The sequence below is a fragment of the Natator depressus genome, chromosome 1 (assembly GCF_965152275.1).
Source record: "Natator depressus isolate rNatDep1 chromosome 1, rNatDep2.hap1, whole genome shotgun sequence".
Taxonomy (NCBI): Eukaryota; Metazoa; Chordata; order Testudines; family Cheloniidae; genus Natator; species Natator depressus.
The window spans coordinates 121,127,155-121,143,687 of NC_134234.1; the positions used below are offsets into that span (position 1 = coordinate 121,127,155).

At 39.1% G+C, this 16,533-nt stretch overlaps 1 protein-coding gene across 4 annotated transcripts in view; it reads right to left on the reverse strand.

The window, feature by feature from the left end:
* The window catches only part of HERC2 (HECT and RLD domain containing E3 ubiquitin protein ligase 2), a 197,846-nt gene that overhangs the window by 54,897 nt on the left and 126,416 nt on the right, over window positions 1-16,533 (reverse strand). For all 4 annotated transcript variants that reach the window (XM_074965634.1, XM_074965610.1, XM_074965626.1 and 1 more), the window contains exons 58-68: window positions 14,877-14,958; window positions 14,568-14,711; window positions 13,382-13,472; window positions 10,240-10,417; window positions 9,931-10,012; window positions 9,674-9,845; window positions 6,997-7,141; window positions 4,480-4,705; window positions 3,411-3,582; window positions 2,558-2,744; window positions 1,295-1,435 (exon numbers count right to left, since the gene is read on the reverse strand). In XM_074965634.1, coding sequence (XP_074821735.1) covers window positions 1,295-1,435; window positions 2,558-2,744; window positions 3,411-3,582; window positions 4,480-4,705; window positions 6,997-7,141; window positions 9,674-9,845; window positions 9,931-10,012; window positions 10,240-10,417; window positions 13,382-13,472; window positions 14,568-14,711; window positions 14,877-14,958 — 1,620 coding nt within the window. The remainder of the gene's footprint in view (window positions 1-1,294; window positions 1,436-2,557; window positions 2,745-3,410; window positions 3,583-4,479; window positions 4,706-6,996; window positions 7,142-9,673; window positions 9,846-9,930; window positions 10,013-10,239; window positions 10,418-13,381; window positions 13,473-14,567; window positions 14,712-14,876; window positions 14,959-16,533) is intronic.

The following is a 16,533-nucleotide window of genomic DNA, read 5'->3' on the forward strand; positions in this document are numbered from 1 at the left end:
CTCAGAACAAAGTAGTAAGGGGGAAAATATCAACTATTTCTTGATTTTATGAACCAATGCTTATTAGCAAGGCTTAGGGGCGTTGCATATTTAGGGATCCCTTCACTATACCATTTGGGGCATTTACCAAACAAAACTAAGCCATGCTGAAGTATACTATAAAAATTACTACCTACTTATGTAAACAATACTTTTACATGTATTAGACAGTAGGGCTGGCTGGAAAATAAATTTCATTTCAGAAAGAACATCAAGCTTTCAAAAATTTGTTTTCATTCCACATCAGAACTGAAATGAGACCTTTTGAATTTTAGGATGGAAAAAAAAAAAAATAGAAGACTACCAACCCCAGAATAACCAGTAAACTCAGTGGTGGTTAGGGCACTCACCTAGGATGTGAGATTCAACTCCCTGCCTAATTTGAAACTGAGACATAGGGCAGGTCTACACTACCACTTAAGTCGATCTAACTTAAGTCACTTAGGGATATGAAAAAGAAACCCCCCTGAGCGATGCAAGTTATAGTGACCTAAGAGCTGCCCACACCAATACTATGTCGGTGGGAGATGCTCTCCCACCGACACAGCTTCCGCCTCTCGTGGAGTTGGAGCAATTATGTCAATGGGAGAGTGCTCTCCTGTCAGCATAGAGCATCTTCACTAGATGTGCTGCAGCTGCACTGATGTAGTGCTTCTAGTGTAGACCTGCCCTTAGACCTGGGTCTCCCACATCCCAGGTGAGTGCCCTAATCACCAGACGATTATTGATTATTCTGGGGTCGGGGTCCTTCTCTCCCCTTTTCCTCTAGGTCTCCCACAAGAGTGATCTAACCACCAGGCTACTGGTTATTCTTGAGTTCCTCTCTCCCCTTCCAGAAATTCCATCCTGATTTTAAAAAACCTTCCCAATTAAATTTCTGTCAAAATAAGATACTTTTTCATGAAACATTTCAACTTTGACAAAAACAGCACTTTTAGATGGGAAAAATTTTCAAAAAATTTGTGACCAGCTCTACCTAGCACCACAAAAAATACATTTGTATTACACAAAGCTAACTACATACACAAGGTTGTATTACATTCTCAACAAGAAACAGGGTGTGTACTAAGCAGTGAATTCAGAAGTGACTGCAGAACCTGAGTTTCCAGTAAAACAGCTTGCATATGGCAGTTGCTGTAGCACCAGAAATATATTTTTACTCTGATGACATAACCTGTCAAACACCAGAACAATTCAATTGCTTGATGGAGATACATAATGAAACCTATAATGTTAAAAATACTAGCATTATTACTTCCTTGGTTTTCGTCATGGTTTCTGCTATGATACTGGCAGCTCCAGGATCATCAGTGACTGGAATGAAAGGACGAGAAGAGGCAGCAGCAGCTGAGGGAGTTACAGCAGAGGGCGTCACTGCATCTTCTGAAGAAACAACCTAGTCAAAAAACAGCATAGTTAACCAGATGGCAGAGCAATAAGATATTGCATGCATTTAAACAAGCTTAACTAGACTTTTGAAAAAGAACTTTTGAGGACAGTTTGTGCTCAGAAAAGAGATGCCTAAAAACAGCAGCATCTTATTCAAGAAATCCAGTCCGTGTATGAACCTTTATACTGCAGTGGTGCCTATTAGCAAACTAAAGGCTTTTCTTCACTATGGCACTAAGTCGATGTAAGTTACGCTGCTTCAGTTACATAAACTACATAACTGAAGTCGACGTAACCTACACTGACTTACTGCAGTGTCTACACCATGCTATTTCAATGGGAGATGCTCTCCCATCGACTTAGCATTTCTTAACCAGACTCACTAAATCGACACGGCTGCATCAATCGCAGCTGTGCTGATTTAGCTTGTAGTGAAGACAAGCCATAAATCAGGGCCCCGTTGCACTAGGTGCTGTACAAACATGCAGTAAGACGACAATTCTTATCCCAAAGAGCTTACAACCTAAAAAACAAAACATAACAGCTGGATGAGACAAACAAGTATGCCAGCATGGGGGAATGGAAAAGATGTATCCTTTTTAGTGTCAAAATTATTATTATTACTCCTTTTAACACTGAAAAACCCACACAATATGTTTTATCTGGCTTTCTTTTCAATAGATCACACAATAGAAATAATGTTACAATTATTTGTTACATCTGAAATAAGATTTAGACACTGACCATTTTCTTCATCTTGTCATTTGTTCTTTTTAAAATCCAGTTTAAAAATTTACCTCTAGTTCTTAAACTGTTTCAATACCTGATTAAGAGAATGCCAATATCTTTGAATCAGGTCTAAAACATGGTGAGAAATTACTTTATCATCCTTATGTTTTTATCTGATTTACTGGACTCGAGACTTGTGAATTGATCAATTATAATCAGGTACAGCTGACAAATCACAGGTACTTTATGGCATTGATTCTAAAAGTTAGACAGATGCTGAAGTAAAAGTTCTTACACGTTACTGTCAAATTAAACAAACAGTGTTATTGTTGATAGATGTTTCAGCACTCCAAAATTGTTGCTCTGATAGCAAAACTGATTCTGATTTTATTTATTTTACCTCTCCTCTCCTGTCTTGCCATGGATTTGGGCTCAGTCTCTCTTCGACATCCATTGCTAGCACACACTCTTCCCCATTGGCAGGGCTCCCTGTAGAAGCAGCATCTGGTGGTGGGACCGGGGATGAAGAAGGACATTCCACTGGTGCAATCATACTTGCAGGCATCAGTGCTCCAACCACTGCATCCCTAAATCAAAAATGAACATACTGTTGAGGACAGACCCACACTAGGACCACCAAATCCTCTCCTTGGAAGAAAAGTGTCCTGTTATTCAGCTGGACTAATACTAAAAGTGATGGTTTTCAATGATAGCAGTCTACAGGGTAGCTTACTTCCATTCCATATGGGAGGACTCACACTTAGCTGAGATAGTTACAGATGCCTACAGAGTTTGTGGATTTTTAAACCAAAGTTTTCCACAAGTTTCTTTTCAGACTCTTTACCACTAGTATTTCTCCTGTCTTTACAAACAGAAATGAGCAATTTCAAAAGGAGCCCTCTGATACACATTCTCAGCTGCAAGGTATACAACAAGATTATTGTTGGGAGTTGAACTTTTGGATAGCTATCATTCTGTTCTTATTTCAATGATGCAGTCTCGCATGAAACTTAATATGAAGCTAAGCTAGTGTTTTGTTGCAGAGATTTAGAGTTTCCTGTTCCACATAAAACAGTCTTGTCTCAACAAGTTGATTTCAAGTGAATGCTAAAAGGAAATTGAAATGAAGTTAAAGCATACATCCTAGAGCCCTATTTTATACCCATTATTACCTGGTATAAGGGAGAAATTGTATGAAGTAGCTTACCATCTATGCTTCACCCTGTAAAATACAAGAATGTTGGCATGCCTACCTGGCATACATGATTTGTAATGCTGTCAATATATGAGATAATGCTTGCTGTTTGGCAAGGTTCCCATCTAGCGACAGAAGAATCTTAGCGAGGGAAGGGCGGTTAGGTTTGGAACTGTTTACACCACTGATTTTGTTACTGGCAGCAGAAGAATCTGCATCTGATGGGACACCTGGGAAAAAGAGTCAGACACGCTTTAAAAAAAAAAAAAAAAAAAGACTATAATGCATAATAATTGGTTTTGATACCTGCTTAATGACACTTTTGGAAAGAATTCTTAGCCTACAATTCCTGTAATTCTGATATGAAACCCAATTCTAAACCTAGGTCAGCAACGACTTTCAGGTAAAACAGAGTCTAAAACTTACTCATGAGAATGGAGACACCTCAACACCACTAGTTTCCTAGTGGCCTCTAAAACAAGCTTTACTTGGACAAAATATCATCATATAACTTGAGTACTATTTATATATATTGTACATCTATGAAGCTCTGTTATTGCTGCAGTTCTGTCCAGATAAAAGATAGCTAATGGATTAAAAGACATAGAAACAGCTAAAATATTCCGATATTTTACATAGAACATTTTTGTTACTCAAGTCTGACTAAATCTTGGTTCTGATAAACTGGGAAGCTGCCATCATAGAATGCTGCCTCCTTCTTTAATGGTGGTCACTTGTCTTAGAAATCAATAGGTAAGATAACATTTGCATCAACAAGGATTATTTGTAAGAGGCATATGATACAGAGATTTATTATGATGCTAGCATCCAGAAGTCCCAATGCATTTTGGACTTTGACAAACAGTTTAAGACATTTAAAAGTTCAAACTAGTGCTAACTTTTGTATGACTCCTCAGCTTCAGGACATACAATGTTTTAGCTTCCCAAGTCTTGTTCTCTTCTCACTTTCTCCATTTTCAGCAAATCAGTATGTTTAAATGGCTTTCATCCTGCACAGACACATCTTCCCCCACACCGGCCTGTCCATCTATACACATTTACAACCCCGCCCAATCTACAAATATTGTTTAAAAATGTTAAGGAAATAAACACAAGCTTTGTATTACCTAGATAAGAAGCGCCTAAAGGGTCTCTAGCAGTCTGGAAGAGTACTGGCTCATGAACAGATGGTGTAGCTACATCCACTGTTGTCCACGCTACACTGTGGGAAGATCCACAAGCAACACGTGTAATTTTCTGGCCTTCTAAACCCTGTACAAGAGTGGGTTTTCTATTGACTGTAGTAGTTCCGTTGCCTTGTTGTCCATGATCGTTGTCACCCCAAGCATAAACCTGTCAGACAGTTCTACATGTTACTTTGTTTCACTGAGTCTTTCATATAGTTATTTTCAAAGTTACTATAAGTCATTTAGAGAGAAGATTCTATGTTACTAATTTAAGATATTTCCAGAGTACCTACCACCTTCACATTTAACAGTTGATACTTTCAGGTTACATATGTTACTACAGCACATATGAGCTTCATTCTGTGAGCAGATTCATGTACCATTTCATAATTCGGGGTGTACATGAAGTTAATGGGATTACTTGCACGTGGATTTTACTGGGGCTCAGCATAACTATGATATTTATGCTATCACCCAATATAGAGCAGAAATATGTCCTGTCACAACATCATAGATGCTTCTGCATCTTAGGAAGTGAAGAGCAGCAGGTTGTCTCTGAAACATCCAATGATACAAAAAATAATAAGGAATAAAAATGCAAAAGCTATATTAAGATAACAGTTAAGATTTAATAAATATATGAAGACAAGAAAAATTTAAGTGACAATCACATTAATATTTGTGCAGTGCTTTGAGAAGTAAAACAATATATAATAAAGAATATTTATTCCATTCAGTAAGTATGTAGCCAATGATTTTAGTTTATTATCCATTTATCGTGTGATGATCAACATGTTATATCTTACATATATTCATCGTATGTTAACTAGAGTTAATTTGTAGGATTATAGAAGTATAAGACTGATCAGTATTTAGAGGAATCATGTATTAGATATAAGTAAGACAAGCTGTAGGCTGAGGCCTGCAAGATTTTAGCTGAGCCATTTTAGGCCTTGGAGACAAGAAATGCTGGCACAAGTAAATGACCGAGGAATAACCCGAAGCCCTAAATTTATGGGAAAAGAGGTACCAACTGGCAATATTGCAAAAATCTAGCCCAGAGGTGGGCAAACTACAGCCCATGGAGCGTGTCAAGCCCGTCAGACGTTTTAATCCGGCCCTCGAGCTCCCACTGGGGAGTGAGGTCTGGGGCTTGCCCCGCTCCGGCACTCCATCCGGAGAGTGGGGTTGCGCGGCTCCAAGAAGCAGCAGCATGTCTGCCCTCTGGCTCCTGTGCATAGGGACAATCAGAGAGCTCTGCACGCTGCCCCTGCAGCTCCCATTGGCTGGGAACCCCAGCCAATGGAAGCTGCAGGGGTGCGGCCTGCGGACAGGGCAGCGCACAGAGCTGCCTGGCCACACCTCTGCATAGGAGCCAGAAGGGGGACATACCGCTGCTTCTGGGAGCTGCTTAAGGTAAGCGCAGCCTGGAGCCTGCACCTCTGACCACCTCCTGCACCCCAACCTCCTGCTCTGATCCCCCTCCCTCCCAACCCCTCAATCCCAGACCCACCCCAGAGCCTGCACCCCCAGCTCGAGCCCTCACCCCCGGCCCCCCGTGCATCTCAACCTCCTACCCCAGCCCGGAGCCCCCTCCCAAACCCTGAACTCCTCATTTCTGGTCCCACTGCACAGCCCACAGCCCCAGCTGGAGCCCTCACCCCCTCCTGCACCACAACCCCAATTTTGTGAGTATTCATGGCGCACCATACAATTTCCATACCCAGATGTGGCCCTCAGGCCAAAAAATTTGCCCACCCCTGGTCTTCCCGGGAGATTAAATTTTTAATTATAAACTGGTGTAAAAGTAAATCTTGTCTCCAACATGTGTCTTAGCCACAGGATACAGGTGGTACATCAGTGCTACTGAGAACCTACACAGCCTATAGAATTAGGGTTTCCTCATGTTTCTAGGGGGGACACACCAATAAGAAAGAGAGGGCTGACACTTCCATGTACATGTGCAGAATGTAGGTATAGACAGAATCACATTATTAAAAAAGGTGCCCACAGCGGGGAAAATTGTGCTTCCTATGGGAAACCTCCAGCAGGGACCATCCCCGTATTGATGATCAATCCATGGGAGAGCCACCAGATTCTAACACCATGTGGGATGATCTGAGTATGTCTGTAGTTATAACTGGTGCATGGATATAGTTAGGAATTTTATATGCTGTGACATTTATAACTTTGTTGGCAACTTTAATAAAATTGTTAAAAGATAGTGGATCTTGTGCTTGTGATTTTTTGTGTTACTTGTCTATGGTTTCATGTATTCCTATGAACTCTAGATCTAGAGTAAACAGAGAACTCGGTTGGGTTAGAGACTGTAGCCACCAGAGCCAAATCCACTGTAATATAATTAACATTAAATAAAATAAAAGGCTACAAGTATTACTGCTGTTACTACATTACATTGCCTCAGTATCTAGCTTTTTCTGGACCAGAGTAACTTACCTGTCCTGTGTCAGTGACAGCCAGGCAGTGAAGTGCACCTACAGCCACATGTACAATCTTCTTCCCTCTCAGCCCTTCTACAACCTGGGGCTTTCGCACATGAACATCAGTGCCATGACCTAGCCTGAAGTAATCCCCCTTGCCCCTGGAACAGACAAGGAAGTAAATCATAGTATATCAGGGTTGGAAGGGATCTCAGGAGGTCATGTAGTCCAACCCTCTGCTCAAAGCAGGACCAATCCCCAATTTTTGCCCCAGATCCCTAAATGGCCCCCTCAAGGATTGAACTCACAACCCTGGGTTTAGCAGGCCAATTCTCAAAACCACTGAGCCATCCCCCCCCCCACCCCCACCCCCACCCCCAAGCAGTTATATCGTTCCAAACATGGCAATTCTTTGCCATTACACCTTTGCAAATTGAAATCCTTTCTATATCCAAAAGGGAAAGCGCACGTAACAGCAATGCAAATTTCTTGACAATGACCTTGAAACCTGACTCGGAAAGACTCATCCCTCGAGGGTAGCGAAAAATCTACAATCTTTCATACATTGGCTTCAATACCAAAAATGTACCATTTATGATTATTTTTGGGGAAGTACTGTGGTTGCATAAAATTCGTTCTGTTTTGAAATATCTTACTATTATAAACTTACTTATACTCAAAAATGACTGGGATTTTTTTAACTCATTAAAATCACTATCCAGCTTACAATTTATATAAACACAGGACCTGCACTGTGACAACTAGTCACATGAGTAAAATTGCACGTACTTAACTGTTTGCATAACTGAGGCTTCAGACAAGCCTCAAACACAGGTTACTTTTATTACCAACATATGAAATTTTCCTCAACTGTCTGAGAGACAGCATTAACACTGCACTATTCTCTTGTCCTTCAGTCTATTTTATGACTATACCTCAAGATATTACTAACAGTATCAACCAAGCAGAAAAAACTGAAGAGTGTTGGTTAGAGGTAACAATTCTCATTTTTCCCCATTGTATTTTGTAACAGTGATCAGTCTCTGTCGGAAATCAAGTATCTCCAAAAGTCCTTAGCTTCACTAGTAATTTCCAGATAAAAACTATGTTACAACTGAACTGAATACATATCGGTATCATAAGAATAAAAGAAATTACTTGGCTGTTCTAATTACCCCCCAAAACAAGTACTACAAACCTAGGAAATTCAGAGTTAAGGTTAAACTTAAAAGAAATCCAAGCATGCTAGGTACGGAAATGTACAGCTGAGGAACACAAACAAGCTTAACTTTGCTTAGCAGTAATGTCATGCCATAATCACACGTTATAATTATTAAATATTTTAGTGTTTGTTGTCCCAGTTGAGATTAAACTTATTTTTGAAGACATTTGATTTTCTTTCCCCTGCCCCCCAACTCTTTGCAGTGTCAACACAGGGCAGGGCTAACGGAAGGGGAAATGGTGGCCCACAGGCAGCTTGGCTTCCCACACATTGAGAGCAATAGGGGACAGCAGTCATTCTGAAGGAGGACATCTTTACTAAAGGCATTATTAGCTTCACTCTCATTAAGAGCAACAGGAGATAACCATTTGGAAAGACAGCAGATTGTTGTGGAATTCACTAAAGAAAAATATTATTCATCAACCTGTGCTGAAGAAGAAATATTAGTTTATGAAGAATAAAGGCAAAAAAAAAGGCAATCCTAAAGTTAAGTTTCTTCAAATATAGTAGCCTGTACATAAGAATTCAATTTAACCAAATGGGATGTCTGAAGACCCTGTGTTGTTCTGTTATGCAGATCATTGCTAACAAAAAATATCTTGAGTTTTAAGTTTCATGAATTATCTTTAATAAAATTTTACTTTAACTAACTCACCAATTCACTTTTAAGTTCTCAGATGGGAAATTCTCATTCTATACTCAAAGAGTATTCTAATATTGAGGAAAATATACTGTATTCTCTATACATAAAGTGGTTGAATCCGATTCAAGTGGAAAAACTAATCCCTAACAATGGAATCACAACCAGTCATTCTGTAATTAGAGAACATATATAAGATGCAGCAAAGCACTTGCTTTAACATAAGAACCAAGAGAAACTGAGCTATATTATTTCATAGACTATCTATAAGGCCCTACTTGAATTGTGGGACGATTGTCAAAAAATTGCAGCTGAATTATGGCAAGCCATGGAAAATTGTAGAAAAGAATAATGGACCTTATCATTTTCCATGATTTCCCACTGTTGGCCACCCAGGGCTGAGAAGGGGAGCTGTGGTGGAAGTAAAATACTGCAGAATCCACAATTTCCACAATATCGCAAGTTAAGTAGGGCCTCAACTATATAAATATTTTCTTTTATCACAATAATCTTTATTTCTATTTATTTTTAAATTGCACTAAAACCTATACACCCCAACCAGGCAAGGGTCCCAGTTATGGTAGGCACTCTATAAAGATTTAGTAAATGACAGTACCTTCTCAAAGAGCTTTCTAAGAGACAAAATGTAACAGGTGAGTGCATAAATAAGTGAGCAGGGGGAGGGAGAGAGGAGGTGGTGGTAATAATAGGATGTTTTAGAATAAACTAAGCATGTGCACAAAACATAAATGTAATAAGCCAGTCCATAGCAATCAACACAACTCAAATGCCTTGAAATTTGTTGTAAATTTCTTAGCAACCTTGACATACCAGGTCCACACCACTCCAGATTTGGTAAGTGCCAAAGAGAACTGAGCCCCACACTCAATCTGGCACACGCTCTGGCCATTTAGTCTTTCAATGTTCTGAGGAATGTTGCATCCTTCACTTCCTCCTCGGCCCAGTTTTCCAAAGTCACCATCTCCCCAGGAAAACACCAAACCTAGTAACACCAACCAAACAGTATGTCAGACTACGAGCACAATATTCCCATATGCTATGAAGCTGCTAAAGCAAGATACTCCTACCTTCATCTGTCAAAGCCAGAGTCTGAGCATCTCTGCTTCCACAAGCAACTTGAATGACTCTGTGACCAAGAAGCACTTTAACCTACAACACACAGAAAAGTAAGCATGCTGCCTCAAACACACTACGCATATTTTTAAAAGTTTCACAGTAATTTCAAAGTACTTGTGACTTATTTTGTTCTTTATACATCCAAGCTCACATTACACACTGCTTTGGGATTCTTAGCTTTATTTCTCCCTTTATTTTATTTTCTTGTGCATATACATACATAGACACTACCGCAACCAGGAAACACCTCATGTACTTACCATCTTCGGTTTGAGTTGTGTAGTATTGTCTCCATGACCCAACCTGCCGTATTCTCCAAGGCCCCATGTGTACAATTCACCACTAGAGGTGATGGCAGCACTGTGAGAACTGCCACAAGCAATATCACGGATGCGCTTGGTTTTCAACGCTTCTATCAACCTTGGTTTATCACAATTCCTAAAGATAGAATAAAAGGATTTATCACCTACTTTTGTGATGTCATGCAATATATTTCATGCCCTATCCTCCAATGCCTCATGTAATATTATGCACCCAAATGGCAAATCTGCCCTAATGCTAATAAAGTAAAACACTGGAGTCTTATATAAGTTACTGATTTAATTTAATTTTTCTATTTATCTTAAAGCTATACTGGTTTAAGTCAATTTAGGTCGAAAATGTAGGTTTGGTAAAAAATAAACTTTTAAAAAGCTGAATACATATTTTCATTTTCCACTATTTTTGGAGTTCAACTGAAAATTCCTTTTTTAAGAAACGTTATGTAATACACACACACTGCAGCATCCTGATAATGAAGAACCAGAAAGAGAGAGATTAAAATGTGTATGTTAAAAAGTGAAACTGAATGATCTGTCTTCATTGCCCACCCTGAGCTAATTATGAAAATTAACTGTAGAGAAAGTAAAAAGTCAAATATTTAAAACAGTCAGCTGTAATACTCTAGTATTATCAGTTAGACGTTTCTATAGATTGTATTTCTCCAGTGGATGCATCTTCAAAAAGATACTGAAATTCTCTTTTGAATACAAAGTTAAGAACAAATTCTGTCTGAAAAAAGATATTCAGTATCTGCCAAATATTTTTTGCAAAATCCATTTCAGTCCCAAAAGTGGAGGCCCCCAGGCCCTACATGCCAGCTCAGAAGCATGGCCTCTGATCTCTTGGTCCTGCTCTGCATAGGGTGGAGGAGGATAGCACAGAATGTTGTACACCTGACTGAGCCTCCAGTACAGCAGCATGAGGACTGCAGTATCTCCAACCTGCAGTGCAAGGAGCCAGAGGATGAGGAAAGAGATGCCCATTCCTATTCCAGCTCTGTTCTTCACAAGGGGACCAGACTAAACAAGCATTCATTGTCAGCTGTCTGCTAGAGTACTGAAGATGTTTCTTGTGAACATCACTGCAGCATTTGCCTGAGAAAGTTTTAGGATGTCTTTTTGTTAAATTCAACCTGCTCACTGAATTCATAGTCTCGTTTTAATTTAAGTAGGTTTTCTAATGCGGTGTACATGCTACAACCATTATTAACATTTCTAAAGAAATTAAGTAGGGCTTTGGAGAAATACATTTCAACCCTAATAGTAAGGACCCAGTCCTTCCACATTGTCCCAGCAAGGCCTGGCAGGTGCAGGGCTATCAGGGGGACATCATGCAGGCCGCAGCACGGATGCAGTGCCCACGAGTCAAGAATGTTTTCTGCTTATAATTATATTTAATAAATAGAAGAAATATCTAACAAACAAGATATGTACCTATGCTTAAGCTAATAAAGCCACATTTTGTCCTCCCTTGTCTCATACCCTCCCCTTCCGTTTGCCACCCACACACTTGTTGGGTCATGTCTATTCTGAGACTCAAGCTCTGAGGCACATGCTGTATTTTTCTATATATTGTGTAAAGATCCTAAGAACACCTCTGAGAACTACACAGTATGAAGATCAGTTTTCTACTGAACATGTTAATATTAAATAACTTGAAGATTTCCCCAGTGTGTATAACACACAAAGTGAGTATAAAACTATTTTTCTCAATCTTTCCTTGATAAAAAGTGTTTGAAATTTATGAAACTTTCAAGAGACAATTCTACTTCCTAGCTCAAAAAAAGTACGCCAATTGTCAAATGAAAGGATAGAATAACAAAATCCCTTCACAAACTTTAAAGGCACCATACTTTAGGCAGGTCTTCACTACCCGCCAGATCAGCGGCGATAAATAAATTGCTCCCTGTCGACTCCGGAACTCCAGCTTGCCAGAGGCAGAAGCGGAGCCGACAGGGGAGTCACCGCCGTCCTCACGGCCAGGTAAGTTGACCTAAGATACGCCGACTTCAGCTATGCTATTCGCATAGCTGAAGTTGCGTATCTTAGGTCAACCCCCCCACAGTGTAGGCCAGGGCTTAGACTACTAAATTAAAAATAAAATAATGACTTAAGTAGATGGTACGGTGTGGGTTGTTGGTATTAAATACCATGTTGGTACTTTTGTTTTACTGTTTCAATAAAATATCTGATTTCACAGAAGTAGCTGAGCTTCAGTGAGCTATCAAATACTCAGCTTCTAATTCAGCTTCTGCCAGAAAACATTTCTAGCTAACAGATATTTGGAAATACTAGACTTAGAAACTAATGGTGCACCAAACCTCGTTTTATTTATGGCCTGTCTACAGTACACCAGAGTGTAGTATCAGAGTCCACTACACTAATCTGCAATTCTAAAGCATCTTCCATCAGGAATCTCAAGTAGCTTAAAAATTTTAATACATCACAACAGCCTACCTGATCCTGAGACACGAGGGCTACTAATGTGAGTTTGAATTATTGCCATATGATAGAGAAAGTGCTTGACATGAGACATAGCTCAGTCAGGTAGGGCAGCACCAATTCACCATGGAAAAAGCACTTTTAGCTTTATTTGTTTTATCAACCATTCAAAAAACGTTAGTGGGCCTCTTACCTAGAAACTGAGGTGAAAATCATGAAGAACTTCTAGAAAGCTTGAGTGTAACCTTATCAAGCTCTGGGAGGCATTTCAGCATCCCCACCCCCACCTCCCTCAGTGCATATTGGCAACCAATATTCCTGTTGCCTCTCACGTAACTTTTCAATAATGAATATACAAAAGACACCCAGTTAAACACTGGCCTTGCCCATTAAGAGAAATCTATTTTTAAAAAGCTATATTAATTTTAACTTGAGTGTCCCTTTAAAACTACTGAAATTGCAATAAAAGCTTAGTTTGCAACATACAAAACTGATATATGTATTGCAGAAGAATCTTTTTGTAACACAATTCTTTATTACTAATATATTTAAATACTGTCACTGCTTGCTAACAATGATTCAATATCATTTGTTTGAAATATTTCCTATTTCAAGGTACTAACAGAAATTATATCCTTACATTCTGCTGAAGTGGCCAAGTTTTCCATCATCTCCTTCGCCCCATGAAAATACCTTCCCATCAACAGTTAAAGCCATAGCATGCCGGCCACCTGCAAGGATTTAAACTGCAAGTTTTAAACAGCAAAGATTTATTTCTTTGTCCTCCAGTATGGAAGACCAGAATGTGCACATAGTGAACAGGGCAGCAAAAGTCAAGCAAAAGCCAAGAAACATCCCTTTAGTGCTGCAATTTAATATAGTGCTACGCTTTCCACCCCATAACTCTTTACTTCAGTATATTCAAAAGCACTAATTTTCACATGGTCTACTGAGAAGGTGAAAAAACTTATAACTTTTTCAAAAAAAGTATCCAGGGTGAACATTTTCCCTCAGTGGAAACAAATCACTTAAGTTACTATTTTCAAAGTGACAGAGAGTTAGATAACTTTTTTAAAAAGGAAAATATTTCCACTGGATTGACGCAAAAATTACACTATGAAAAATAAAGAAATTATTCTGAATTTAACTTTCAGAAAGATACCTCAAACTTTATAGGTCAAAAAAATTAAGAGACTAAATTCACTGATTTCTATGGCCAGAAGGGACCACCAGATCATCTAGTCCAGGGGTGGCCAACCTGTGGCTCCCGAGTCACATGCAGCTCTTCAGAAGCTAATATGCGGCTCCTTGCATAGGCACTGACTCCAGGGCTGGAGCTATAGATGCCAACTTTCCAATGTGCTGGGGAGTGCTCCGTGCTCAACCCCCAGCTCTGTTCCAGGCCCTGCCCCCAACTCCACCCCCGAGCCTGCCGTGCCCTCACTCTTCCCCTGTCCCCACCAGAGCCTCCTGCGCACCACGTAACAGCTGATCATGGTGGATGGGAGGTGTGGGGAGGGAGCCAGAGGCACTGATTGGTGGGGCTACCAGCGGGCAGGAGGCGCTGCACGGGGGCTGCTGACATATTAGTTTGGCTCTTTGGCAATGTACATTGGTAAATTCTGGCTCCGTCTCAGGCTCAGGTTGGCTGCCCCGATCTAGTCTAACCTCCTTTACGCAGGCCACAGAATTTCACCCAGTACTCCTGTATTAAAGCCTCTATTCTATATCCTCTACACTAGAGCCATACACAAGAATCTACTTTCACTTTTAAGCTTAAGTACATCATGTTTATGTTCCCATGGAGAAATGTGAAGAGTCAGTACCTGAGTGAACAGCCACCTTCTTCACTACATAATTACTGAGAGCTGTAATCTGTCGGGGAATAGGCACAGTTCCACTGGATAGGCCTAAACCAAGTCTTCCATTAGTGGCTTCTCCACAGGCATATACTTTGCCCTCTACAGTAACTAAAAGGAAAAAGGTTTTAAATTTCCATTAATAAAAAATTCACAAATGAGAATTTATTCCTACCTCTTAGAAAATAATTCCACTTTTTATTTTAGGGCCGGGAGGGATGGAGGCGGGGAGGGGGAAGGTCTGAAATGCAGAAACCTTGCACATAGTTATCCTACCTGCAAAAAGGCTTTTGGATCCACCAGCTACCTGTACTACATTCAAGGCAGAAAGGGTTTCAGAGAATGAAGGAACCTTGATCTAAAGTGTTTGGAGAAAGAGAGAGAGAGAGATTACTGCATAAAATTAGATTCAAAAGTCTGTTACTTGTAAAAGGCAACCAGTTCTTTGTAGTGAAGTTCTAGTATGATAAACTGATCTAATTTAATTAACCAGAGGTTAATAAAATTTTATTTATTAGCTTTTCAGTGACACTCACTACCCCATTACCTGGACACCTCACAGATAATCAATTAGTTAATTAACTGAAACAGATCAAGTGCTTACAGCAAGGGATGAGTGTGTTATATAAAACAGAGATAAATAAGTAACCACTACAAGGAAAAGATGCAGTAGGATATACACTTTTTTTTTTTTAACTATAATTTTCTTGAGTAAACAAACCCTAGTCGGACTTGCAATAAATTAAACCCAAGCAAGTTGGTTAAAATGTCAATCAGCACATCAAAAATCAACATATATGAGCACAGTGGCAGAATTTATTTTCTCTGTATCCTTTAAATTACAGTTAATCCAAAGTAAAGTTCCATAACAATATTGATTAGATACAATCAGAAAAACAGTGACAAAGTAACCTATACTCCCCTTCATTACAATTAAGTCTTTGGTCAGGCTGACTTTATATAAACAAATGCTGACACTTTTTCAAGTCTTCATCATTAACATATATTCAAGTTAGGAATATCTCCTTATTGCTAAAATAAATATTTACTGATATGCAACTAACAAAAATCTTGTGTTACTAAAAAGACTTCTCCATTACAATTAGTGAAAAAAAATTTTTGAAGGATAATTGATAAAACATAGTGAAAGCTTGAGGGTTTGCATTTGGTTTTTGTTATGGCATCTTATTCTTAAAAAAAAAAAAAGATGCTGTTTACTTTTAAAAGGTTTCTGGCTTCTGAACCTTTAATGTTTATATATTTATTTTCCTACTAATTTTTCTCTTGATCCAAAGCCCACCCAAGTCAAACAGAAGAATCCCATTGACTTCAATGGCAATTGGAATCAGGATCCAACTGGGGAAAAAATCATTTCTCCCCAAATTATATTTCTAAATTGATAAATTAATGTATCTGTGCACTGGCATCAGTGTCAACTATAACACGAGTAACTCTGAGAAACGCATTTGTTATTTAACTTCTTGCTTTGGAATGGACAGAGAATATAATACTTTTGTGATTTTTACAATCCTATATGAAACTCTGCAAACAAACAAGTAGACCAATTTTTTTATTCTTATTTTAAAATAGGAGTGTTCTTTTTACTCAACTGAATTTTCAAAGTAATGACATCTTAAAATGATTAAATAGGTTACACATTTCTCATGCTAAACCATACTGCAGACTCCCCCCCCCCCCCCCCAAAAAAAAAAAAAAAACCAAACAGGTATGTAAAGGGAGAATGTGAGTGCCAGGTTGAGAAGATGCACTTCCTTGAAACTTCAACTCAAATAACTTTTCTCATTAAAATCGATTATACTAGTAAGGGTCAGGAAATCATTTTCTTTCTTTGGATCACTGAACCAGCATCACTGTAAAACTGTGAAAGTTTCCTGGGGTAGAAATAATTTGTACTGATCTACAAACTAAGCAC